Here is a 27,436-nt window from a genome sequence, read left to right as displayed (position 1 = left end):
TGAATAATATTGGTAAAGAAAAAACAGCCATTATATTACATACCTGAGTGATTTTTCCTAGGTAGTAACAATTTGCTCTCAAGGCTTGAGACAGGAATTCTAGTAATAAATTCTTATAACAAGAAAGGGCTATTCCTGTTTATCAAAACCAGTAATATCCGCCTGGTAATAAGGAAGCAAAACTTATCTCCAGGTAGAAATAGAGGGATGCTGTATGATTGCAACTCACCAAAGCCAAGCAGCCAGTGGTGGCAGTTGCATCTTTTATCACGTCCTTTGCTTAATAGTTGCTCCTTATCTATTGCTGTCTCCATCCTGCCTGAGCTGAGCCTCAATCAGTTCATATCAAGCCGAGGCTAATTGAGCTGTGAGATTACCCTCTTGGGATGAGGAGCTGGAGATCTAGCGCTGTGTCATAATGGGAAGAAAAGTTGCAAAATTAAGGAGTGCGGTCTATGGGTTACATAACTGCTAAGAGCTGTGGGGTTATGGTGCTGCACTGCTTCCAAGAAAAGCACCTCATTTAAAAAAAAAAAAAAAGCAAGCGAATATACCATGCCATATATTTAAAATTTGAATGCAGTTTATAGATTCGTAGCATCTGCCCTGGATGTGGTGTGTTTTCTACCACTGCCCATAGTCTGGTGGGCTTCCCTTGATGTGTTTTTTTCCTCTGAGTATTCATTATTTTGCATCTTTGTCCTTTCAACTATAGGATTTAGACAAAAGTCAAGAAGAGATTAAAAAACATCATGCCAGCATCAGTGAGCTGAAAAAGAACTTCATGGAGTCTGTACCAGAACCACGGCCTAGTGAATGGGATAAACGCTTATCCACTCACTCCCCATTCCGAACACTTAACATCAATGGGCAGCTTCCCACAGGAGAAGGAGTGAGTACTTTGTCCATGTGACCACTTGTGAGAATGAATGAAATAAGTGTTACTGTATATTAATGTTATGTATATAAGTAAAATGAGTAAGTTTAGAGCTAAAATTGAGCTTTGGTTCCTCACAGGTTTTAGGCAGCTTTAAGGCATTCCTAATCAAACACCTATTTTTTAAGTCACGTGGGCTACCCAGTCCAATTACAGGAGCCATTACTAGCTACCATTAGAAGACTCGACTCTTGAGAACTGCCTCCTTCTGGCTAGTGTGTGTTTACAAATTGACCATAAGCCAGTGGAACTTTATGTTCAAACTGTGCCTCCAAGGACCAGAGAGTTTACTAAATTTAGTAAGGTCAAAATTGGAACAGGATAAACATTTTTTAAAAACTTTATTTGAACATTTGCGCAACTTAGAAATGTCTGGAATGGTTGACCACAATTATATAATAAACCAAGGAGGCCTCTAAGCCAGAGAATGCAGGACACCACCTATTAATGGTTGTGTTTCAATTTTAGAAAAATTATTGATGATTCATCTTTATAAGTAGCATCAAACTTTTAACATGTTGTTTTAGAAGAAGTCAGAAATACCTTTCAGAGGCTGCTTTTTATGTGTTGTTGTCATGACCTGTTGTAGAAATCCTACATCTGCCTAAATGAATCTGTGTGATGGAATATCTTAAAAGTTACCTTAAGCATATATTTAAAAATTCTTTACTTACTCTTTAGCCTATACAGGTTAATATTTATATAAGTAGTCACAATGACTTAATGAGTGATGATAATAATTTTTAAAATTATGTGCCTGTTTTTCACTAATAGCAATAGCAATTCTAGTCAAGAAAGGTAGTGATGTCTTAATAACTTAAAAAAAACCTTTGTTTTTATATTCAGAATTCATGGTAAACTATTCAACTTTGTTTAGTTTCTGGAACTGGAGAAGATGATAAAAGTTGACTCACAATGGGTACTTTTTATATTTTTCAAAATGCAATTGAAATTGGCTGAGAATTCTCTAAGTAGAGTCGGACGAGTTTCACCAAGTAAGACTGGAGAATTCCTGAATGATAGTAGCTAGTTACTGGGGGTGATAGCATACAATTGTTCTTTTTCACTGTCCTCTTCAGCCTCCATTCCCCGATGTAAATGGACATCAGTTTTGTATTCTAAATGCAGATAATGTAGCCTGAACTGGGACAGTGACTCTGCTTTCTATAAATCTAGAATTCAGGAGACAGGCCTTGTTGCTATCTTGACTGGTTAACCCTCTCTGTAAACCGTAACTGCATATTTTCTAGAAGTTTTCTTTTTGACTCCATGGAAGTAATTAAAGAGGCTCAATTACTTTGAAAAAGTAACTTAATACTCTTTTGGATGAAGTTTGGTTAATTTGAATCCATCTCCATTTCCAGAAAATCTCTTATATCTTAATAGAAACCTTCCAGAAATCATCTCAGGGCTGGTTGGAAATGGGTATGTCATTCTGTGGACTTTAAAGAAAGAACTTTTTATAAATTAGATTAGTAGGGAGTACTTGAGCCGCTTTAGCTCCATGCTTCTGTATATTATTCCTCGAAACGAATAGCAGAATAAATAAGAAGAACTGTCCTATGCTAACCTTTTATAAAGGATAACTCCACTTTCTGGCGTATTTTACTTTTTCTTTAATAATTAGGGCAATATTTCTGTTCTCTGGGATTACCGCTTCCGTCTTTGGCAGCATTGTTGTTGCATTTCAAGGCTACTGAATTTTATATAATTTGTGTATGACCAGGTGAAGAAAACCTCTGTCCTTCCCTCGGAAAGAAAGGTTGGTGGGCCAGAGGTAAAGCTGCTGTTATGACTTGTGCTTCTTAATCCAAATTTGCTCTTGTCATGGCACTAAGCAGATAATCCCCCCAGAACTGAACAGCAGCTGCTGAGTAATTTTTTTTCTTTTGGCTCTACTAGTTAATTCACACCCCACTGCCTTTTGACCTAACACATAACATTTCCACTGCTGCAGCTTTTGCAGCTTTCAAATTTGCTTATTTCGGCGCATGGCTGGTTGAAAAGCTGCATGAAGATGTAAATATGTATTCAGAGAGAAAATGAATTTAATTGTACCCTGTTCTTTTTATGTTGTCTTTCTTCTCCCTCTTTATATTCTTTTAAAAATCATTATAATTTTGCATCCTTTCTTTTCCTTTTTTCTTTTTTGCTGACCAGTCCCCCAGCTACTTTCTCCCTGATACATATCACTTAGGGGTGTGCAAAGAACCTGTGTCGAAATTCCAAACTGACCAGAGAAGGCTGGCCCAACTGAGAGAACTTAGAGCCAAGTTTTTCCTTTCATAGATAACATCTGTCTTGACTAGATGGCAGAGCATAGAAATTGTCGGGGGAGAAAAACTCAATTGGACAATTGGAAAAGACAACTTACCTTAAAAGTGTCAAAAGTTCTTGCTTAATGTGATACATAAATCTTCATGATGGTTGTTATTACTATTATTTTTAATCATGATTCTGCAAGAGGGGGAGGGAGTTTATAGTTGTTGAGATTTGTGGGGGGTTTTTTGTTTGTTTTTGGTAGACCTTGGAGGCACATAGAAACTTTTATACTTTTGTTTTTCTTTTGCGATCTTTCAAATGTATGGGATTAAGATTTTTATTCCCTTGAGCAAAAGCTAATTGCCATACTGAATGAGCAGTTTTTTAAGTCTATATGAAGGGATATGAGGATAACTTTTTATATTCTGCCATTCTATTTGTAATAAAAGTAACTTTTCCAATGGCGAGAAGAATGCTTCATTATTGGCTTTGCCCAAGTGACCTAAGAAAAATTGGCAGCACTAAAACAATGACAAATGACCCAAAACTCATCTGTGAGTATCCTTGAAGGAGGAACAAATACTACAACTAAGGAAGTCAAGTAATTGCTTGAACTCTCAGGACTTCTAATGTTCATTCATTCAAAAAATTACCTATTGAATACACTACTGTGTTATAGAAACTTTGCTGGGATAAATTGCCAAAGTAAGGTGAAATAAAGAGTGGCCCCAAAGATCTTCCCAAAGCCTTTGCACATCCCCAAGTATCATTTTTGAGCATTTTTCCATCTGTCATTTTGTTCATCTTTCTCTGTCTTTCTTGATCTTCTACCGTGAAAGCAGACACAGGAACGTGCTCTGTTAGTGCAGGATGAAGAGAAAATTAAAAGGCAAGAGAGATCTACTGAGAGAGCCTTGCCCCAGCAAGACAATGAAGAAATTCTTCCCAAGGTTTCTATTCCAATCCCTGAGGATCACAAGTCTCTCAAAAAGTGCCGCCTCTACTCTAGTACTTTTCCATCTCCTCGTATTCCTTTCATGATGTCTTTTCTCGTGATTCTTGCGTTGGCTGTTTGGTGGTTGGTCTTTCTGTGATCGGGAACAGGGTGCTCATCTGAAATGTCAAGACTAAAACCATTGAACTTTTGTCATTTACTTCTGTGTTATCTCCTGTATGATACCCTCTGATCTTGATAGTTCACTGTCCTGGGGAAGCTCTTTGTGATCATTTTTCTGTCAATAAAGTGTTACTCTTTGTAGAGTGTGTATTGTGGGGTCCAAAGGAGTAGCAATGGATTGCCCAAGCCAGCTTTCCTCGCTGACGTTGAACAAGTTCAGACAAATCAGATTTAAGCATACGACAGTTGGTATTTTCCCCAAGAGGTTTAACTCTTATCCTGCATGTTTGTATTGTTCACTGCTGTTGTGTCCTCCTCTCCAGTGTTACACGCAAAGCAGGATACTCTGTAGAAATATTTGATGGAATATTTCCTAATCTTCTATAGTCATTTGTGTGGCATGGGCTCTGTAGTTTAAGAAAAAAAATTCAACTTGCTAATTTTTCAAAAGCCTTAAAATGATACGTTTGAATCTATGAATCCATAACCACTCCTTTTCTTGAGATATCAAACCAGTGTATACAAAGGCCTTTTTTGGAAAAGGGCTTTTGACTTCTGTGGCCTTCTTATGTGTATTTCTGAAATGTACAGGGAAAAACACCTTTATCCTGCCTGGTGTATAGAAGGGATCTGCAAAGGTTAAATGCCAACTTTTCACAAGTAGAATGTTGATGGTTTAAGGAAAATGGTGCTGGTGCCCCTTAGCCTCCAGCCAGGGCTGAATTTCCAGACCACTGTACCCATCTTTAAAAGTCCTAGAATACAGGTTTATTTAAGATCTGTACATAAATATACCCTTCTCTGAATTAATACTGTTACTTCTTTATGACTTAAGTAATTATATTGCTAGAAGCAATGTTTAGCCATTATCACAAGCTTAATATATATATTGATATATTCTGTTTTCCTGATAGACTTCAGACCTGTTTATTCTTACATTTGTGTTGAAATTAATTGTTTTTAATTGATGGCCTTGTGAGCTAAGGTTCTGTCGTGACAAGTATATGTCCCTCTGTTTGCATGTTGATTTTTAAGGCTTCCCTGAAGTAAATGCGAGTGTGCTCTGTCTTCACAACACAACTCCGACGCCTAACCTGTGGTTTTTTACCTCAGTATTAATGACATCTTGCATGTAGCTTACTTTTTATGGCACTTGAATGTACCAATATGGATGATTTGGTTAATGTTGTCTCAAATATTTGTTTTGAAATCTGAGTTCACGGGGTTATCAAACTGAGATTTTTGCACTTTTACTTCTCAATGCTTTTTAGTTGATGAAACTTCTAAACAAGACTTTTTGTTTTTTAAATGATGGCTTCTTACAGAAAAAAAAAGAGGGAGAGAGAGAGAGCGAGAACACTAATGCCAAGAATCTTTTGTCCTTCAACACCCACCACGATTCTATTTTCTCTGGAGACATGTAGAAATAATTCTCTGGTATTTCCTGAAAACTGCTCTTCTGTCATCTTAGGCTTTCCCAAAAAATGGGAAAAGAAGTAAGGGGCGGGTTGAATTTTAAAATCTGTTATGGGTGTTATCTTTCATGTCACAGGCTATGTCTGTTTATAACACATATTTTGTAACTAAGCCTATTTCTTGGTTCACTCATAATTAGGAAAGAGAGACTTCAGTCAGCCTGACACATTGCAAAGCTGTCCTCTGACACAGAAAGTGATCATCAGAAGTACTCCCCTTTATCTTTGAAATAGAAATGTAAGAGCTTTCCATATGAAATAACAAAACTATATTGGTTAGAGTCTTTTAAAATTTTTTCAGGGAACCGAAAAGGAAATAATCAGGATTTTATTGATACTTTTATAACTGTTTACGATTATATTTCCAGTTTTCATCCTGGTACACAGCTTTTTATTAATTGTTATTGTAAACTTCACCTTGGATTTGTTTCCCTTTGTATTAGAGTTATTCCAAGTCCCTTAAAAGTCTAGCATAAGCCAATGAAATTTTTCATTTTTTTGAAGTGCAGCAGGAATCCTCAGAGATCCTTACTGATAGTTAACGGAGAGGCCCTTTCTTTGATTAATAGGATAAGAATGGTTGAGAGGAGAAGGGCCAAGCCTTTGTATTGGATTAAGCTGGTCAGTGCAGGTTCAAAGATATACCCATCACAGTTGTCAGAGGAAAAATAGTAGACATTACAGCTTTGTATTAACTAACATTAATACTGCTGAGATTTGTAACAAAGCTGTAAATAGTCTTAGTTTCCTTCTCATATCTCATTCCGTTCTGAATGCCAGAGACAGAGCCAAATCACTGTGTATTGGTTTTATCCTGGTTCAGCTTCTTAATGGCTGGTTGATAAGTAAAAAAAACAAAACAAAACAAAACAAAACAAAAAAAACCAATTTGGACTAAAGATATCAATACAGACCAGTAAAAAGTCTTGGGTTTATATTGCCTTGGTTTTTGCTATTAATCATTTTCAGGGTGACTCTGAGAAGTTCACTTAACTACTTGGTGCCCAGATTTCCACCTAGTAACATAGAGACAAACCTACCTCATGAGAATGAATCTGTAACGTGTTGGTTGTTGTTCATTTCTTGGTCTTTTGGGGACTGGGAAGATGAAAACTTAAAAACAGACATTAATTTCTTGGAATTTTTCATATGAAAGCAAGCAGTGAAATAGTTGTGTTGATTTCCATCTGCTTCTTACTGGTATTTGACCAAGCACTTAAAACTACTGAAGGTAGAAATGTCTTTCCAAAGTCATCATACTCTTAAGCAATTCATCTTATCCTTATGGTATTCTTACAGTGGCCCAAACTTGAAAATAAACCCAGCATCAATCCTTTAGCCATTTTCTTATGCTGACACTTAGAATATGAAGGAGATTCAGTTCACATGGATCCAGTTTTACAACTTGTTTACGTCTCTGATAAAACTTGTGAGGGAGAAGATGCTGACTCTGTTGACAAATATTAGATTGGGGATTTTCTGTGGATTAGATTTCCAGTCATCCTAGATCCTAGTACATTTCTTTCTAGTAAATGTTGTAAATTTTTTTGTCTGAATTTTCTGTGGATATAAGCCAATTTACTGTCTCCTACATTCCTAAGTTACTTTTGTAATATTTCCTACAGATAAGCATGGAGAATACACCAGGCATAAGAGGTTTGGTTATTTTTTAGAAGGCATTAGCAAGCAAAATTTATACTTGGGCTTTACCTAGTGATCACGTATTTACAAAAGGAAGACAAAATTAAAAAATAGTATGAGACACTTTCGCATTGTTGATGGCTTTTTATTCCCCGAAAAGTATTGAGTATAGTAGAGATATATAGAATTTCTCTACAGTTTCCTTCCCTTGTATTCTTCACAGAAATTGTTAAATCCCAAACTTCTTTACAGCGTTCTGTACCACACTGAGAAAAAAATGTCGCTTGTTTTCATTGCACTCAAACTAACCCTGTTGTTTGTAATTTTGGTACTAGAAATGGAGAAGAGTCCTTGTTCTATTCTCCATTATGCATGGCATGTGGGATAACTGTATCGGCCTCCTCCGCATTATAGTGGATAGTGGATCAATGAGTCTGCTCTCATTTCTGTTTCTGTTACCCCTCATGCCTTAGGATCTCCTTCTTTACTGAAGCAGAGCATGATACAAACATTGGTGTGGACCTGGGATTGGGCACCAGAAACGGTTAAGAAGGTATGACTGTTAGAGTGAGGAAGCCATGTAAGGTTAGACCAGAAGGCGATCAGAGGTGGCTGTGACAAACAATTACAAATTCGTAGAGTATTTCACTTCATAAATGAAATTCTTATCACACTAGAACTTGAAAGACAAAAAGAAGTAGTTTGTTACTCCCACAGATCAGAAATACAGGCTAAAAGCTAAATAACTTCAGTCATTGCCTAACTAAATGTGTGGGTGACAGGTCGTTGAGGAAGTGTATGCTTTAGGAATGCTTTTCTAATCTTTTGTGATTGATGTCCTAGAGGGTAGCGTTCCCCTTTATGATAGTAAGAATCCTGTTTGCAGTAAATAATAAAATAAATCTAACATTTCAAAGATTAGAGGGCAGGAGAAGCATGGATCCCAACTATCTCTTCAGGTACCCCCCCCCCCAATCATTAAAGGGTGCAGTTTAGTCTCTCATTTTCTCCTCTCCTGTCTCCTTAAAGAAGAGTCTTCATATGTGCAGGATCCTGTCTCAATAAAACACAGAGACTAAGAATTAAGGGGAAACCATGGTTACTGCTATGCATTTACTCATTGCCCACTAGGGCAATGTATTGCAGAGTTCAGAGAGGCAGCGTTATCAGAATTTTAGGTTTGGATAAGCCCCTAATCCAACTCTTCTCCACTCCAACGCTTGACTCTTCTGTACAATATCATTTAGTGATTTAAAACCATTTATAGACTAAGTGGTCTCTAGCCTCCCAAGATATAGCACACTACATCTTTGGACATCTCTGATTTTTGCATATAAATAATTCTTATATTAACTCAAAATCTGTTTCCCTATAGATTTCAATTCTTGGTCCTGATTGGAGGCCTTCTGAAGAATTTCCTGTCTTCCATATTATAAGCTCTTCACATAATTAACTATAACTCCCATGTTGGAATTAGTCATAGCTCTTGCCCTCAGATAACTTACCATGTGATGTCCAGATCTGCCCCAGTCTTCGCCCCAGCATGTTATCCTCTTTCTTCTTTCTTTTTCTAGCTGTCCTTATTTTATCAGCTCTTTTTCTCTTTGGCTCCGTTGCCCATGGGTTGCTTGCCAATGGTTTATTCATCTTATGTTCTTACCCATTGACTTGCCCTCTCTCTTAAAAAGAACATCTTGATATTCCTGGAAATCCTCAAGCTTCTTCATAGATGACACAGGCACGTGGGATTTTTTTTTTTTTTCTTTAGATGAAAGAGTGGAGGTGGGATAGTTCTGTAGCTTGGGGAACTTCTTGTAGCCCAGAATCTGTTGACAAGACAGAATCGCTATTCTATTTTGAAGAAGCATACCGCCACAGCCTGCATTCTGAGTTTGCTTGCCTTCTCTGACTGACTAATCTTTACATACTTTAGCACCCACGTGATTTAATTTATATCATTGTGATATGATAAACTTATGGAAACTTACTTCCTGTTTAACATTCTGGTTATGGCTTAGATCCCCACCAGAAAAAGTGGTATTAAAAATTTGAAATGTTGTTAGTCCATCTCTTTTAGCTTGTACCTGTCTCCTCAAAACTGTGAGATTCTCAAAGGTGAGAGGCTTTGTTTTATTCATCTTTGTTTGCCAGTCCGTCACCTTTGTATCCCAGATATGTAACAAATAATTGAAATTTGTTAAATTGGATTGAATGATCAGTCACAGATGGTAATGGATAAACTCGAACTTTTCACGTAGAATCTCTTTTATTGGAACACAAATTTGTGCCAAATTAGTCACCATACGCCTAATCAGTATATGCGAGTAGCCCGAAAAACCCATATATGAGCCAGAAGCCACTATTTCTCTTATTAATTCTGTCGTATGGTCCGTGGTTTCTTCGAAGAATTTACTGTGGTAGGTGTCAGTCTCTCTTGTGAATGCCTCGTAATTTGGTTCAATTAAAAGCTCTTATCCATTTACCAAAGGTAACAATCAACTGTTTTCCCTATGGAAGGTATTATTGAGACTGGGGGCTTGTTTGTATGAATAAATTCATCTCGGAGTGTGATGCCATAAAGGGAACCTGATATTTGACAATTTGTGTTTATCTAAAATACATTGCAGAGAAGAGTTTCTTTTTTCTTGTGTTTCACATAGTATAAAAGCATCCAATGTATCAAACTCTTGTGATATCAAGGGTTTTGTATATCAGATAGACCAGGAGTTGGCAAACTTTTTCTATAAAGGTCCAGATAATACATATTTTAGGCTTTGCAGGCCTTACGGTCACTGGTGTAACCACTCAACTTTGCCATCGTATAGTGAAAGCAGCACAGACAATAAAACAATGAACATGAACGTATTCCAATTCAGACTTTATTTATGGACACTGAAATTTGAATTTCATATCATTTTTATGGTCACTAAATATCATTCTGTGTTTTCCAAACCATTAACAAACATAGAGCCATTTTTAGCTCATAGCAATACAAAAACAAGGAGTGGGCTGGATTTGGACTGTTGGCTGTACTTTGCTAACCCCTGATAGGGGTCCAGAGAATCAGAGAACTGATTAATTTACTCTTTCTGCCTTCCTACTACTTGAAGAGCTGTAGAAGCTCTTTGCATCTTTGTTCAGTGCTGAAGTATTTGTGGTCTTATTTATGACTAGAATTGGAAAACAAAACACAAGGCATTTGTTTCTATTTATTTAGCAGTTGGGGTGCACCAGAACTGTAATCTAACATATCTGTAACCACCGCAACACCCCTGCCTTCGTCAGTTTTCCAGATGGTTCGATGTTAACCGTGCTCTTAACATACTTTGTGATGAATTCGGCTAGCCCCTTGGTTTGGTTTGGTTTGGTTTGGTTTGGTTTTCAAGGGTCTGCCTTCGTTTTCCCCTAAGGAATAAAGAAACAATTCCCAGATTCACTTTCTGTTTAGATAGGTTTTAGAGATAGCTAACAAACACGGTAAAGGAAGTGAAATGCTTTTTACTCTGAAGTTTCGGTATGCCCTAGTGTCTGGAGCAGTTGTATAAATTTAAGGTTGGGAATCTAAGGAAAACATTTTAGAAGGGTTCCTCTTTCTAAATAAAGAGATTTCCCTAAGAGGAATTCCCCCCCGTTCAGGACCTGTTGGGGCGGTATTTACCAATAAGTCAGAATAAAATAAATTGATGTTCTTTCGCAAGTGTCTTTGCTTCCTAGTTGACGTGGACGTGATTGTGTTCCGGAGGATTCCTTTGGTCTGTGTTTAGCTTTGGGAGGTGCTTTCTAATAAGTCTGTAAACCTATGTTCCTTTCTGGTCCCTGGTCCAGGATGCTTCAGATCTAACACTAGGCTGAATACATTGTTTGTCCCTTAGCAGTTCAGCAAGGTATTTAACCCTAAAGAAATCTGCTAAGAAATTCTCTTTTGGAACATTTTCTTCGATATTTTTCTCACGTTATTTACTGTTAATATGTAAATTTATCATGAATAAATCTTACTGAAAATCTGATTCTGGTTGATAGTAGTCATTAAGGAAGTAGGAGCCAGCAATGCAGTATATAGACCCACTTAAAAAAAAAAAAAAAAGGAAAAAAAACCTGCTTGGGGGGATTAGCAAGAAATATTGTTAGCCAGTCTTTCCAGAAAAGTTTCCTTGTTTTTCCATATTTTCACTGTTCTCTGTGTCCCAATAGTTGTCTTTTGCTCAGTCCTAAAGCAGAGATAACCTTGACATGTGTTCAGTTCTTAGAATATTAATGTTTTAAAGTCAGATTGGAACTCATTTGACTTACTTACACCAAGTGTTATAAATAACGTTTTTCTAACCATCTTAATTAGTCACTACAACACATGTAATTGTCGCATCTGTTAGAAGCATTTTTAATATGCTGAGTTTGTCTTTTGTTTTTTTTTAAAAAGCACTCTACAAATTAGTGGTTATTAACCATCCAGTATTGCCACTGTGATCATAGCGAAGAGAGAAGAATGCAGTGGGTGTGGCTATGTGGGTGTGAGGAGAGCGTGCTCCTGTAATGTAGAACCAACAGAAGGTATACCACTTTATCTTTCACTTCACCTTGGGTAACCCTTATCTCTTATGTTACTTTCCCAGCTCTAGATTCTATTGTATTACCCAGGTAATCACTTAAAACCAACACTCCACATTTTGAAGTGGTCTGTTTACGAGCTCAAAGTATGTACTTCGTGGCCATGTCTGAGTAGTATAAAATTTTGAAGAGTTTCTTCAAAGCCGTGTTCTTTTTAAGAACTTGTTGAAAATGTTAACATGGAAAGTCATTTTCATTGTTACAGGATTTTTCAGGAAGAGGAGACACAGCTAGTTAGTATCCAATAATAGTTTCCTGTTGTACTTAGTTCTGTGGAATCAAGATGCTATTTTCTAGATAATAAATTGGGCCGTAATATTTTTTTAAGTACTTATTATGTCTATAATCATTTTTGGAATTGGGACTTCTGAGAAATCCTGCCGAATATATTTAATTGTGTTCCATACTAAGTGATCAGAGTTTTTGTACTGGTTATAATTCCTTCCTCTTCATCTCCATTTCTCTATCTCAGACCTTCTTAGTATCTTGAAATAAAATCGACCAACCAAAGGCTTCTGCTCTCCTAGACATGTTTAGTATAACTTTTAATATTTGCTGAAAACTTTGACTTCTATAGCTCTATTCAGGTTTGAGAACACTCATATGATCTGTGGAGTCCTTGCTGGTGAGTGCACTGTTAAGGCAAAATTTTCTATTACCTAATAGATAAAATTTTGCACCAGGCACTGATTTCGAAGCTGTTTGCTTTTACAGTCACCTTTTCTGGGGATAATCTAATAACAGCACTATTAAGGAAAGTATAAAAACTATGTTTGAAGGATAATTGTCATTGGCGAATTTCATTTGCTGGCATTTGTGAGAGGCTGCATTATGGAGTGATTTTCTTATAATAAGCAGTTTTACCAACTGTAATTTAATGAAGGCCAACATCTAAGTAAGCTCCTTTATCCAGATGTAATCTTTATATGCCAGAGAATAGCAATCAACCAGGAAAATGACTCAAGTTTTGTGGAGAAGCTAGTGAGCACTACAAGGATGTGTTTCTAGCTAGGGTCCAATAGCATACTAACTTTATTTTTAAAAAAAAGTGGGGGTGGATGTAGCCAAGAGAGAAAATTTAGAATGAAGGGAAATGTATTGCAAGATACAGAATGGCACACTAGAGAGGAAAGATAGAATTTTTAAATCATCTTTGCTAGCCACATGGTTACTCTGTTGTTAGTTTATCCCCATCCTGAGTGTTTGCCATTCTAATGTCCTTTTTCAAACTGTCAGCTGGCCTGAGTTTTCCACTGAAAGTGTACCAAAACTATTATTTATGAGGCTTTGGGGGGTAGGGGGGGGCCAGGGAATGATTTTCTTTTTGGTGATTTTTTGTTCTTTCTTCATCCGTTTCCTTTTTTGGCTGAAGAATGGGCTACTGCTGCTTGACTTGTCATCTTTATGTGCTGTTTATACATGGCTTTTACAAAAGAAGCTATTACCACATCTGATTTATCTTTTATTGCAAGTGCCCATATAAAAGCATTTAACGAAATTTTTTAAATCACCAGCTTGATGTTCCTACTGAATATTATACAAATACAGGAAACACCAATATTATTAATTTTCAAAATAGGAATAAGATTAAATGTTGATACTAAATTAATGTATAAAGACATATGTTTTGGGTTTTTTTAGAGCTCTTCCCCAAGGCATTTAAAGCCGTTCTTTGCTGAAACATAAACTTGCCATGTTTTGTTAAAGAGAAGAATGTAGAAACAAAGCACTCGCAATTAACTGATCTAATCAGGATTGGATCCTACATTTTTTAGCTTGCATGTTGCAGACCGTTTGGGGGTATTATTTAAACAGACTGTTGATAAGTTAAGTGACTGTAATATTTATCGTTTGCTTTAGTAAAGAACCAGGAGCTGGACACTACTGCTGGGTATCTTCATTCTGTGCTTAGCAAGATAACCTCGAATCCTGCTGGTTCTGTGGGCATTTGCGGTGCAGAACATTTCTTACTGGGTTTGCAAAGCAAGGGTAATGTGCTCTGTGGGTGTATGTGTGTCTGTGCACAACTCTGTCCCTCAGTCCCTTTGCCACCTTCTGCTCACTCCCTTTTTCTTATCAAATTTATTTTTTTAATTATGTAAATCTTGTTAAAAAGTCTAACGAATACCCAGATCCCCTTTTTGTGACATACAGAAACACTGATAACCGTTCAATGTATTAACTTTCCCTGAGGTATTTGCATTTGAACAGGCCACAAAGTCATTGCAAACATGATAACATTACGGAGCTGATTGTATCCTTGAGCAGTACGTGTAGGGCCAGTCCTAGGTCTCTGGTAAAATCCAGGAGCGCCTGGCTGGCTCAGTCGAGGGAGCATGTGTTTCTTGATCTCAGGGTTGTGAGTTCAAGCGCCACATTGGGTGTAGAGATTACCTAAAAGAACGGTAAACTAGAATGAAGAGAATGTAAAAACCAATGGTAGTTTAATAGATGTGGTAGATTTAGGATTCCATTGCGGAAAGTAAGTATAGAGGTTAATATGCTAAATCTTAAACTCTTTTTATAGAAAATTTAATAATTTCAGGAAGCAAAATCTGTGATAGTAACATTGATATGATTTGGGCTTAGAAAAAGCAGTAAATCTATTGAACTTTAAAATGGTTGTAAATTTTGTGACTAATCAGAACTGTTTTTCCTAATTTTCTTTCTTAATAGACAGTATACATCTCAAAACTATTTGAAGTGGCCTGTCTAGTGTTTTACATGAGGATGTTGGCTCAGGAGTCTTTATTAAATATTCTCATAGAGTGCCTATTTTAATTCTTATATTCTGCCACAATTTCCTTCTTCAAATTTCTGTCTGGCTGAGAACTTGCTAAGCCGAAAGGAAGACCAGCCTTAGTTAAATCTATAGGATTGGCCCACTTTGGGTGCTCGGGAAACACTTCCAAGTAGAGACTAGGTGTCTATTGCTCTGGTTCATGTTTCTTTGCAAAAAGTAAAATGTTAAGGAATAGAGTACAAAGACATATAGTATCTAGTATTTGCCTATCACTTCATTGTGCACACCTGTACAGTGAACCCTCATAATAACCGTAAAAGTGCTGTTCTTGCTTCATCTGATAAAACAGAGTCTCAGAGGTTGAGAGGTCTGCCCAAGAACAAGCAGTTTTTAGTGAAAGAACTGGCACTGGAACCCAGGTCTTCGATGTTTCAGCCCGGTGACATTCTGTCATGCCACAGCTGTCTCCTAAGTCACTCAGTCCCCAAATGAAATATGGTAAAAGTTACAGAGTGTGAATTAAGGAGAAGGTTGGACTTTGTGAGACCCTAATGATTTATGAAACTGGGTATTAAAAATGGCTTTCAGAAAAGAAAATGGTTCTCTAAGATCCTGAAGCCACCGATTTATTAATGCTGGACTCCCTTTAAGTCTCCCAGGTTGAGTCCTACAGAATGTCCCAGAACCTGAAATACGATCTCTCTCAGTGTATAGGAACCAGAAGATAAGGATGAGAAATGAGGCCTTGCCTGTGGTTGAGACAGAGGTGTCAGGGCTTTTGTTTGGCCCTGGGGATGACCTGGTTTCTGGTATTAAAATCATTCAATAGGGGTGCCTGGGCGGCACAGTCGGTTAAGGGTCCGACTCTTGATCTCAGCTCGGGTCTTGATCTCAGGGTTGTGAGTTCAAGCCCCAGGTTTATATATTTCATAAACATATAAAATATATTTATTATTAAAAATAATAAAATAAAAAGCATTCAATTAAAGAAATTGAACTTTTTAGAAGAAAATAATTAGTAGTTTCCTTTACATGTTTATTGGAGATATTTAGATCAATAGCTTAAATTCCCATTAATTAAATCAAACCTCACACACTATGTCAAAAGAAAACTAGGTGGATATCCAGAAGGAAACAAACCAAAAATACCTCATTGTCAAACCAAATGACGCTTTGTATCTCTAAGAATTATTCGAGCTTCATCAGAAAAAGTATTTTTGGTATTCTGTGCCTAGTCCCTCAGTGTGTTTATGTCAGAGTGAAACCCTTGCTGATTTGGAGGAGAGTGTTTCAGACGGTTTAAGATGATGTTGGTAAAGTGGGTTAGGTCAGGATATTCATGCAATTTAGTGACACAGTTTGTATTTTGGTCTGGCTGGACTATGAACATTTTTTTGCAGTTATTATTTGTGTTCCCTACTTGTCAATTTCATTCATTCGATAAAGTAAAATGTCACCCTAGCATGTTAATGGCCCTCTCAAAATTTGTCTTGTTTTTAGCAAGTAAGAACACCCATATTTATTCATGTTTGTCTATACTATCCATTTGAACATGGACATATATGAAGATACATTTTTCACAGGTATTCTAAAGTTAGATCTTTGGAAACATTGAATAAAGTACTAGGGAAAGGCATTTTTTTGCAAACTCAAAATTCAGCATATATTGATTCCCGGGATCTCATTAGGAGTTAGCTTTATAACTGACATGATTGTTTTCTTCTTTCTTTCAAAAGTGTTCTGTTAACAAATTCTGCTTGTGTGGACTCAGTAACATCACTAACTGGCTTATTTTGGTGCTTCATGTAAACAGTATCATACTGAGAATGCACCAAAAAATTAACAAGACACTGTAATTAAACTTGAGACCATCTCTGATAAAAGTTGCCTTCTCCCCCAAGGTTCCACCATCATCGCCACCACCACCAGATACATTTTTCTTGTGTAAATATATTTAACTGCCATCTGTACGTATCTTTGTCAATATCTTCAACTAAATCTAAGTACCCTAGGATTGGATCGCTTCTTTCTTTCATCTGTCCCCAAATCACCTAAAAGACGTTTCTCTTGTGAGATGGCAATTAAACAACCGTTTATTGAATTTGTGCAGTCATTCCGATGTTTTATACTTGATTCCAATAAAACAAGATTTAAACCTGAGGTGCAGGGCACTCGGGCAAAAAAAAAAAAAAAGTATAAATCATTCTGATTGAAGTGATAGTGTTGATTCGTAGCATATATCACTTAATCTAGAGTTACTGCTCAGATCAAGTTTTAGGGTTCTTTGATCTTTAATATTTTATATTCCCAGTTGCTATCATGACTGGCAAGAGAATGATAATTTTCTTTGCATGTCTTTACTGGTTTCAGAGGCAGGTTATCTAATAAGAAAGTCTACTAAGGAATTAAGTCACAGATAGAACCATATTTTCATTCACATTCCTGAGAATAACCCTGCCGTCTTTATTATTATTTTTTAAAGATTTTATTTATTTATTTGACAGAGAGAGACAGCCAGCGAGAGAGGGAACACAAGTAGGGGGAGTGGGAGAGGAAGAAGCAGGCTCATAGCGGAGGAGCCTGATGTGGGGCTCGATCCCAGAACGCCGGGATCACGCCCTGAGCCGAAGGCAGACGCCCAACGGCTGAGCCACCCAGGCGCCCCAGCCCTGCCATCTTTAAATCAGAAAACATTAAACAAAATATAATGAAGCTACACCTTAAAGCTGAGCTGTTTCTTTTCCACCCAGATACCTTAGGTCCACAATTATTGCCTTTGACTTTCAAAATCCACTTGCTAAATTACTAAGGTTTTATATTCTCCTTATAAAAGAGAATGTTTATATTAGTTACCAGTTGCTTACATTACTTACCATTCTTTCTATTAACTACTTTTTCTTTTAGGAAACTCTTTTAACTTTTTTTTTTAAGATTTTATTTACTTATTTGAGAGAATGAGAGATAGAGCACAAGTGGGGAGGAGAGGGAGAAGCAGGGAGCTCCATGAGGGGCTCAACATGGCGCCTGACCCCAGGACCCTGGGATCATGACCGGGGCCGAAGGCAGATGCTTAACAAACTGACCCATGCTGGCGCCCCTATTTTTAACTTTTTAAATGGTTGGAGGACCTTGAGGATTTATCAGCACTTCATAAATTGTTTACCAGAATCTTCAGGCTTTGCATACTGTCTCATTATGAAACCAGATACAAAAACTTGCATAAGAAAATAATTAAATAACATTTTTTTATAACAAAAGTAATGCATATTCATTTTAGAAAGGTTAGGAAATACAGAAAAACACAAAGAAATTACATTATTTGCAGTTCTTGGGGTGCCTGGCTGGCTCCGTCGGTACAGCATGTGACTCTTGGTCTCAGGGTCGTGAGTTCAAGTCCTACGTTGGGCACAGAGTTTACTTAAAAAAAAAAATTATTTGCAGTTCTGCTACTACTACTGATATTTTAATATGCCCTGAAGTCTTTTTCATGTGTATAGTTACACACAGGAAAATACTATTTTTAAATGGGTAAGAAATAAAGCCTCGCACATTACCAAGAGAAGGGTTTAGTCTTTTTGAAGTCAGCATTTTTGCCTTCTTCCCTCATTCCAACATTTAAGGATGATCCTGAGGTGAAAGTAGTTCCCTGAAATCACATGGCAAGTCGGCGGTGATACTGCTGTTCGTCACGTGGGTCCTTATTCGGTCTTCACTAAAGAGCAGAGACAGGTGATCAAGTGTGTGGGGAGAAATGGCTACACGGTCCCTCCAGAAAAAAAACTATGGCTTTTTTCTTATGTGGCAAAATTTTAGGAAAGTTTTCCGGATTTATTTTCATTGTGATGCTTATAGGATAAGATGGTCTTGTGAGCATAACTGTGGTTCTTTCATGTATAAATATTCTTTCTAATGTATAAATACCTTGCTTCAGAAATAACCTGAAAAGAAAAATCTCTGCATTGCATTTAATGGAGTGGCAACAAAATGCCTGTAAAGCAGCCATCTCCTGCTCTTCATGATGTCTGGGATCTTTAAGTCAAGGGAGAGGTAATTTATAACTTACACGGGCACATACCTACACAGGGTTTGGTGATCCTGAGACATAATCCTTCTAAATGAATACTTTTCAAGAGAAAACCTTTAGGGAAAAAAAAAAAAGAAAAACAACCTTTGTTTTTTTAATCCCCAAAGAAAATACTGAATTATCATACTTAGCAGGAACCATCCACTTTTTAAATAAAATTGAAACATTTCAAATAGTGTTCTCAATTAAATATTTGTCTAACATTCTTGCTTCTCCTAGTCTTGAAACCAACTAGATAGCCTGGCTGTACTTTGTAGAGGCAGCTGGTCTTACTATTGTAACATCGTTCTTCTAGACCCCCCCATCAGTCCAGATAAGCAACGTCTGAATTAGCACCTTTGAATCACTTTACGTCTCAATTTTGTCAGTTACTGTGGGAGGTTCAGATACAGTCCTATACTTGTTCCTACCCTGACAAGATTCCTTTAAAGTTTCCAGGCCAATTTGGGATATGCTCTTGGGCACAGTCTTATACAATCCAGTGGCCCTTGCTCACGGCCACAGCTAAAGGCACAACGCTGTCAGTTAACATTCCTCACTCATGTTGCACGCCCAAGTTTGGGAGTCATGTCACGGAGATTTTATATCTTCTTTTTGTCTCCATCTTTTCTTCTGGCTTTTCAGCCGTCTCCTTATTTTTAAAAGTATAGTGTTGGACACTGAAATCAGACTGTGCTAAGAGGACTCTGGACAATCTTGGTACTTCTCGAAAGTACGGTCACGTTTGATGCACATTCTTTTGAGCATAAAAGGACATGTCCTCTGGTCTTACTTGAAATACTTTGTTGCCATGGAAGAAATGGGCTTTAGAACCAGAAACCAACTTGAGTTTAAACCCTAGCTCCCTCACTTAACTAGCTCGGAGTTGCTTAACCTCCCTGTTTCTTCATCTATATCTCTAAAGTAGAGATAGTGACTACTTCGTAGTGAGGTTGTGAAAAATTAAGTGAGGAAACATATTAAAGTGACTAGTGCACTATCTGGCATGTTGTGAACATGAGTACTGTCAGTTTTCCTCTCATTTTACTGATGTAGGAGATAAAATGCTGGATGGGACAGTGGGTCTGGTCAAGTGGGCCACTCTTTATGTTCTTTCCTTTTTTTTAAGTATGTGTGTGGGAGGGGGTGCACAGGGAGAGAATCTTAAGCAGACATCGCACCCAGCTGACGTCAGGTTCGATCTCACAACGCTGAGGTCATGATGTGAGCCGAAATCAAGAGTCGGATGCTTAACCAACTGAGCCACCCAGGCGTCCCACTTTTTAAGTTCTTTCTACACATGCCTTTTCAGTTTTTAAATAGCACAAGGCCAAGCAGAAGTTCTCAAGTCACCTGGACTTACTGAATATACTTTCAACAAGTTTTTACTGAACATCTGTTATGTGCCAGAAACTAAACAAGAGAGAAACAGGGCTAAGTAACAGGAAATCCTTATCTCCACCACCACCACCACCACCACCACCACCACCACCACCCTCTAAGGAACTCACAAAGGAAAGACAGATTACTAAACCAGGAATGACAAGGTGCAATAGGAACAAAAGAGAAATAGTATCTACATACTTCAGGTGCTCGGGAAAACTTCCAGAACTGACACTTGAGCTGAGCACGGACTTCCAGGCGGAAGGAACAATATTGACAATACTTACAAAGGCAGGGAGGCAAAAGAAAGCATGCTCTGTTCTAGGAACTGCAAATAGTTTTGAATTAATGGAAAGAAGGGTGTCTGTGGAGGTACAACAGGGTGAAGCTGGAGAGAGAGGTTGGAGTCATAGTTTATTTTATTTTATTTATTTATTTATTTTAATGTTTTTTTATTATATTATGTTAGTCACCATACAGTACATCCCCGGTTTCCGATGTAAAGCTCGATGATTCATTGGTTGCGTATAACACCCAGTGCACCATGCAATACGTGCCCTCCTTACTACCCATCACCAGTCTATCCCATTCCCCCACTCCCCTCCCCTCTGAGGCCCTCAGTTTGTTTCTCAGAGTCCGTAGTCTCTCATGCTTCATTCCTCCTTCTGATTACCCCCCCTTTCTTTATCCCTTTCTTCCCCTACCGATCATCCTATTTCTTATGTTCCATAGATGAGAGAAATCATATGATAGTTGTCTTTCTCTGCTTGACTTATTTCACTTAGCATTATCGGTTGGAGTCATATTTTAAAGTCTTCTCTGTGTCTTACCAAATGGTCTGAACTTTAACCGGAGGCAGTGAAGAACCACTAAAGAGTTTTAAGCTGCAAAATGGAGTTCTCAATGTTTCAGTTTAGAAATAAACACTTTAGGGAGTCCTGGGATTGGTAATGAGCCCGGAGCAGGGCTCCCCGTTCAGCGGGGAGTCTGCTTCTCCCTCTGCCCTCTGCCCCTCTGCCCCTCCCCCGGCTTGCGCTCTCTCTAAACTCTTTAGCCGCAGGGTAGAGGAAGGTTTGAGATGACAAAGAAGGAAGGAAAAAAGCAAAGAAGAAACACTATTTAGGGCATTAGTTAAGTAAGCGAAGTGAGGCATTACACGAGCCTGAATGAAAGTAGTAAACGTGGGAATAGAAACAGATAAGGGCAATACTAAAATGCAATGGAAATGACTTGCAGTAATTTACGGGGGTTGGTGGGTGAGTGTAAGGACGGCATTGAAGATGATTTCAGGGATTCTGGCATGGAAGACTGGCTGGATGATGGTGCCATTTACCAATATCACAGAAACGAGGAAGTAGGGGTGGCAGGTCCAGGCAGCAGCAGAGATGAGCTTAGTTTGGGGCATATTGCATTCCATATGGCTGGGAAGATGTCCAGTACGTCATTGGCTGTGTCCAGATCTGGACAACAGAGCCAACTGGGGAGGTTGATTTGACCATATGTGAGAATGCTCTAAGTGGTCATCTAACCCAACTATTATTAATTTTCCCTGTATCTCCAGTGACTAACACATGTTAAGTGGTCAGTAAATATTTGTTGAATTGATGTTACTGTAGCTGCGGCTTTTATCAGTGGTCTCCTCTATACGTGGTTTGAAAAAAAAATCATGCTTGATCTAGTTTTACTCAACAGTAGGCAGCTTTGGGCCAGGTGTTGCTGGCCTAAACGATGTCTGATTCACAAATGGCTTCTTGATAAGAGACCACTACGTATCACTGGAGCAGACTGGTGTAAAATTGGCTCTAACTTGATTTTCTTTGGTGTTTTCCTGGTTATAAATCAATCTTCTCAATTGTGACAAAATTGGTTGGAAAAGCCGCGAAGTATTTCTCCACGTGAGTGGGTTCGGATGTGCTATTCACAGGGCTAGAGCTAGCATACAGCAAGCTGAGAAAGTCTATTTGTTAATTACCAGCTGATCTATTTTTGGACAGCTCTAACAGCTTGTCTGACTCAAAAGAAATGGTGAGAAAAGTGCCCTAGAAAGTGATACAGTATGTAAATAATAACAACTAATTTTCTTGAAGTAAATAAGGCCCTAGTGTATTATAGGTGCTCAGAATGTTGGTTGAATGAAGTGACTGTATATGGTACTTTAGAATTTACGAAGTGCTTTCCCATGTATTATTATTTTTGTTTTGATCCTTAGAACCCCATGAGTTAAACCAGGTATTATTCTCGTTTTAAATATGAGGAAACTCACATACCCTTAGCAAGAATATTTGATGTATCTCTGATTCGTCTACAGAGACAGTTTCTGTTGTCCTTTCTCAATCTCATTTTTCACGCCCTATGTAATCTTCGCAATCAGTCCGTGAAATACCTGCCTGATCCAAATTCAGCTTGTACCAGTCCGAGATGCTCTGGAGTTGACAGTTTCAAGATGGCTTAGAAGTAAAGTTGGCCTGGAATTCTTGAGTGGGGCGCATCTTTCCTTGCCGTAATAGGGCACTGGTGTATATTCATCACAATGTAGGTTGGTTTACAAGTTCAGGAGTGCAACGATTTTTTTAAAAATCTAATGTATGTGACATGATTTGAGGACTAACATGTGTAAGCTGATCCAAGCATGTGTCATTGACTGCAGGAATACCTTTTTAAAAGAGTCCTTTTCTGTTAGCAACTTACTAGCTAGGTGGTATGTAATATGGGAAGTTGATCTTCCAAAATTTCAGGCCTACATGGCTTTCTGGGGAGTGCATCCACATGTTTACTTTTCCTGACATTTGGCTTCACTCAGCCTGTTCGTTTTTCAAATGGCTCATATTCTTTTTTTACTTGTGTGAATTCCTTCCCTTCTACCTATAGCACCTTTCTTTAAACTTTAGGATAATGTCCATCCATTGGTGATGTTTTCTTGTCATCCACATTCCGTTGGAAGTACTTATTTTAGGTCTGTTTTTCCTGTGCTGTGAGGCACCTGGCCCAGGACAGAACTGTTTCCAGGACTTACTTCTTAGGGGTGGAGATCGATCATTCATCTATGAAGAAATATATCTCGGGGCGCCTGGGTGGCTCAGTCGGTTAAGCGTCTGCCTTCAGCTCAGGTCATGATCTCGGAGTCGTGGGATCAAGTCCTGCATCAGGCTCTCTGCTCAGCGGGGAGTCTGCTTCTCCCTCTCTCTCTGCCCCTCCCCTCTGCTTGTGAGCTCTATCTCAAATAGTAAATAAAAAATCTTTTTAAAAAATGTATCTCAGGGCCACCTGGGTGGCTCAGTCATTAAGCGTCTGCCTTCAGCTCAGGGCGTTATCCCAGCATTCTGGGATCGAGCACCGCATCAGGCTCTTCCGCTGGGAGCCTGCTTCTTTCTCTCCCACTCCCCCCTGCTTGTGTTCCCTCTCTTGCTGGCTCTCTCTCTCTCTGTCAAATAAATAAATAAAATCTTTTTTAAAAAATTAAAAAATAAAAAAAATTTAAAAATGTATCTCAGCTGCTGGGTCACTTTTATTATGTGTACAAAGAAATACTTCACTATTTTTGATGTTTGATTTCATGACAATGGTTGGATTAAGTTTGTTCTGGATGTAGTCAATGTTTTAATCCCTGCCATCCAAAGTTGAGATTTTAGCTTCTCCATCAGGGGCTAGTATGATGATGATATTTATGGCTTGGAGATACGAAACATTTTTCAACCTGATCAGGCTTCTGGAGAATGTTTTGATTGGCTCATAAATTGCATGGTCTCCTGCGCATAGTAATGAGTTAGGTATTTAGGAATGGCAAAGTCAGCCCTTTAAGTGTGAAGAGTGTATGTTATACAGCGTAGATCGTAGTAACACCAAGTGCTTGGTACTGTGTAAGGCACATCAGAATTATTTCTCAGGTTAACAGGGTTATGGAAATATGGCCAAAATAAGGTTGGAACTGCTTAAGCCACTGATATATTTAGTGAACAGCCGTTGTTCCTTTTGGCTACCTCAGGAGCTAAGATTCGTGGTTTATATTGATACTAATGTTTTTGAGACCTCTTAAAAATCATTGTTGATTCTCAGAGTTCACTATATTCCCCGTGATTCCTAATCTTCTTGCTTTTGTATGTGTTCATTCATTTGTAGAATATAAATGGCATTCGCACAGAGGAGGCGGCTGCCGTGACAAAGGGGCCATCTACCAACCCTGACTCTGAATGGGATGGTCCCAAGCACTCAGTAATTCCTAGTAAGAGCCAAATGACCACCCCGTCGGAGTCTCCGCAAAACTTTGAGTTTGGCTCCCTCTCCGTAAGCAGCAAGGAGACAGAAGAGAAGGAGCAGGGGGCAGCTGGCTATCTTGATATTAAGGAAATGCCAAGAGGCTCAAGTGGGGAATGTATAGGAGTGGAGGAACAGGCCAGTGCTGTAAAGTTCTCAGTATCGCCAGCTTCCTCTCAGCTGCAACTTGGTGAAAAAAAGGCAGAGAGTAGTGAAGAACGTGTTACACCAGGAGAGCCACCTGGAAAGCAAAATGGATCATTTCATGACTCTCGTGTGGGTAACCAGTTCCCCAGCCTCATTCGAAGTTTCCAGGTAGTAACCGATTCAATGATTCAGGTGTAATGACTCACTTTGGGAGAGGGCCAGAATCCGCGCTGTGGAGGAGGTGCTGGTGGTGGTGAGGGCAGTCGCCGCTCTGCTTTTTTCAGAATCACAGAATAAAATCGAAGCCCTTGATTACTACAAATAAATTTATTCAGAGAAATTAACTCCATGACTAGAAACGCTTTCTCCCCTGGTGACTTAAAACTCTTGAGGGTGAATTCCAGCTGCTTATCTTTATGAAGCTGGTGTGAGTGGGTTCCTCTTTCCTTGCTCACGTATGGGCTATGTAAAGAGATGAGTTTCTGAGACTTCTATAATGAGGAGCCATTAGTGTTCCAAGGCCATGCTCAAAAAATTCAAATACTGTTCATTAAAAGAGGCAACTGGTTTTTCTTTCTTTCTTTTTTTTTTTTTTTAAGATTTCAAACCCAAATAATTATTTCTGTATTGCGGCCACATAGTACAACCCACCACTCCCACTGACCCCACTCACAAGGGCTTCCATGCTCACAGGCACTAATCTCCTATGCTAAGGTGTATGGCCACTTAACTTTGTCACAATCGAATGGTAGTTTTAGGGTGATTTATAGTCTTTGGCAAGGTGAGCTGATGGACAAGAAGCCTTTGATACTCCGCTAATGTGCATTCTTCTGAATTCTGAGATTAATCACCAGGTGGTGGTAGAAGTGATGATTTCTTTCCAGTTTCCCAAATACTGTTCCTTCTCAATAAATCCAGTGTGAATGTCTGACATTGATTTGAAAGAAGTGAATGAATTCCAGGATAAAGTGTTCCAATGCCGTCGCCGTTTCACGTCCCATTTGTAGTTAGTGGAGGAAATGTGACTGATTTTCTTAATTATAATGGCACAGTCACAAGGACACACAAAAGTGACGGCTATTTGGCAAACAGTTTTATATTCAAATTCTGAAGGTCAGTCTAAAGTGTTTTGTATCACTATAACCATCTGATCTTATAGCTTTCCATTAAGGATATGAAAATGATTACAGTAATGCTGTTTTTTACTATCCCTCATGATCTGACACCTCGTCAAGGCGACTCGGAATAGCGTCCAAGTCTTGGGCAGAGACGACCTAGCCCTTCGCTCGATTAGAGCTATCACTTTGATCAGATCAATGTCAGAAGATTAGGTCGCCACAGCCTTCCGAAGACTCTGGTAACTCTGTTTCTTTACTGCTTCACAGCCTCCCCTGGTGAAGACTCAGACCGTCACCATCTCAGATACTGCCAACGCTGTGAAAAGTGAAATCCCAACCAAAGATGTCCCTATTGTTCACACTGAGACCAAGACCATCACTTACGAGGCTGCCCAGGTGGGACATGATGTGCTGTTTCAGTCGCAGAGACTGGAGTAAATACAATAAATAACCTTCTTTCTTTACAGAGTCTCTAATCATTTGCTGCAGATAATGCTAGACTTTTCTGGGGTAATTCTTTTTAGAAGAGATTACTGATCTAGGGATGTCCCAAAGTACTTCATTGAAAGCAGCGTTGTCTTGCATCTGATGGCTTATATCCACCCAATGCTATTAGGGAAGGCAGTCTAATGTAATGGGTTCAGAACGTGGGCTTTGGGTCCCACAAACCTGAGCTCAGGTTCTGGCTCCTCCACTCACTCCAATTACTACAAGTAATTGAATGTCTCTGAGCCTTCATTGCTGCCCCCCCCCACCATCACCTCTGCTGCCCCCATCCATGATGTTAGTATCTGCCTCATGATTTTATTTTTTAAAAAATTTTTTTAAAGATTTTATTTTTTTGAGAGAGAGAGAGCGCATGAGCAGAGGGAGAGGCAGAGGGAGCAGCAGACTCTCCACCGAGCAGGGAGCCTGACGCAGCAGTGTTCAAGCCCAGGACCCTGAGATCATGACCTGAGCCAAAGGCAGACGCTTAACCGACTGAACCACCCAGGCGCCCCTGCCTCGTGATTTTATTATGAAGATTATATAAGATAATGACGCTGTATGGACTGGATTGAGCATCATGCCTGAAAGTGTAAATAAGTAACACCTACAATATAATTTATGGGGCACCTGGCTGGCTCCGTGGGAGGAGCGTGCAACTCTTGATCTTGGGGTTGTGAGTTCAAGCCCCACGTTGGGTATAGAGATTACTTAAAAATAAAATCTTAAAAAAATTATTATAATTTATTACAATTAAATTTAAAATCACACAAGAATTTAGGTATTTAAAATTTTTGTTTAAATAAAAATTTTGTTGACTTTTAGTAAAATTTCTCCTTCGTTATTGGTAATTTGAATGAGCAAAGAGTCACTTTATGTTGAATTGCTTTTTTCCTTTTTTTTTAATTCATAGAAGCCAAAAGTTGGAGAAAGTTTCCCCCCTATAAATTGATAAGTAAATATAAACAGGTATTTGTTGACCCTTTATATGTGTTAGGCCAAAGAAACTAAAATCGGATAAAGAGTTAGACAATATGAGATTGTATGAAAGGTTGTTCCTCCGAGGCTGGCAGAGTCAGGAAAATCCTCTCTGCGGAGGCCGCATTTTGGCTGAGGCCTGTGTGGCAGGAACAAGGCAGCCGTGTGAAGCTCTGGCTGAGTGATTGCACCTAAATCCTTACGGCTAATCCTCACACCATGAAATGGAG

General features: G+C 38.6%; 1 protein-coding gene across 11 annotated transcripts in view; it reads left to right on the top strand.

The window, feature by feature from the left end:
• EPB41 (erythrocyte membrane protein band 4.1) overlaps nt 1-27,436 on the top strand; it is a 189,843-nt gene that overhangs the window by 149,190 nt on the left and 13,217 nt on the right. For 5 of the 11 annotated variants that reach the window (XM_045782675.2, XM_087858377.1, XM_045782677.2 and 2 more), the window contains 2 exons: nt 716-892; nt 26,010-26,138. In XM_045782675.2, the coding sequence (XP_045638631.1) occupies nt 716-892; nt 26,010-26,138 (306 nt within the window). Of the gene's footprint in view, nt 1-715; nt 893-2,663; nt 2,715-4,041; nt 4,208-7,905; nt 7,986-24,342; nt 24,793-26,009; nt 26,139-27,436 lie in introns of all 11 variants that reach the window. The other 6 variants (XM_045782673.2, XM_045782676.2, XM_087858376.1 and 3 more) reach the window with 5 other exon arrangements.

Source organism: Ursus americanus, chromosome 33 (assembly GCF_024610735.1).
Source record: "Ursus americanus isolate L20-20 chromosome 33, mUrsAme1.1.p, whole genome shotgun sequence".
Lineage (NCBI taxonomy): Eukaryota > Metazoa > Chordata > Mammalia > Carnivora > Ursidae > Ursus > Ursus americanus.
The sequence above is the reverse complement of the archived record's forward strand: the minus strand, read 5'-3'. Positions and strand labels throughout refer to the sequence as shown.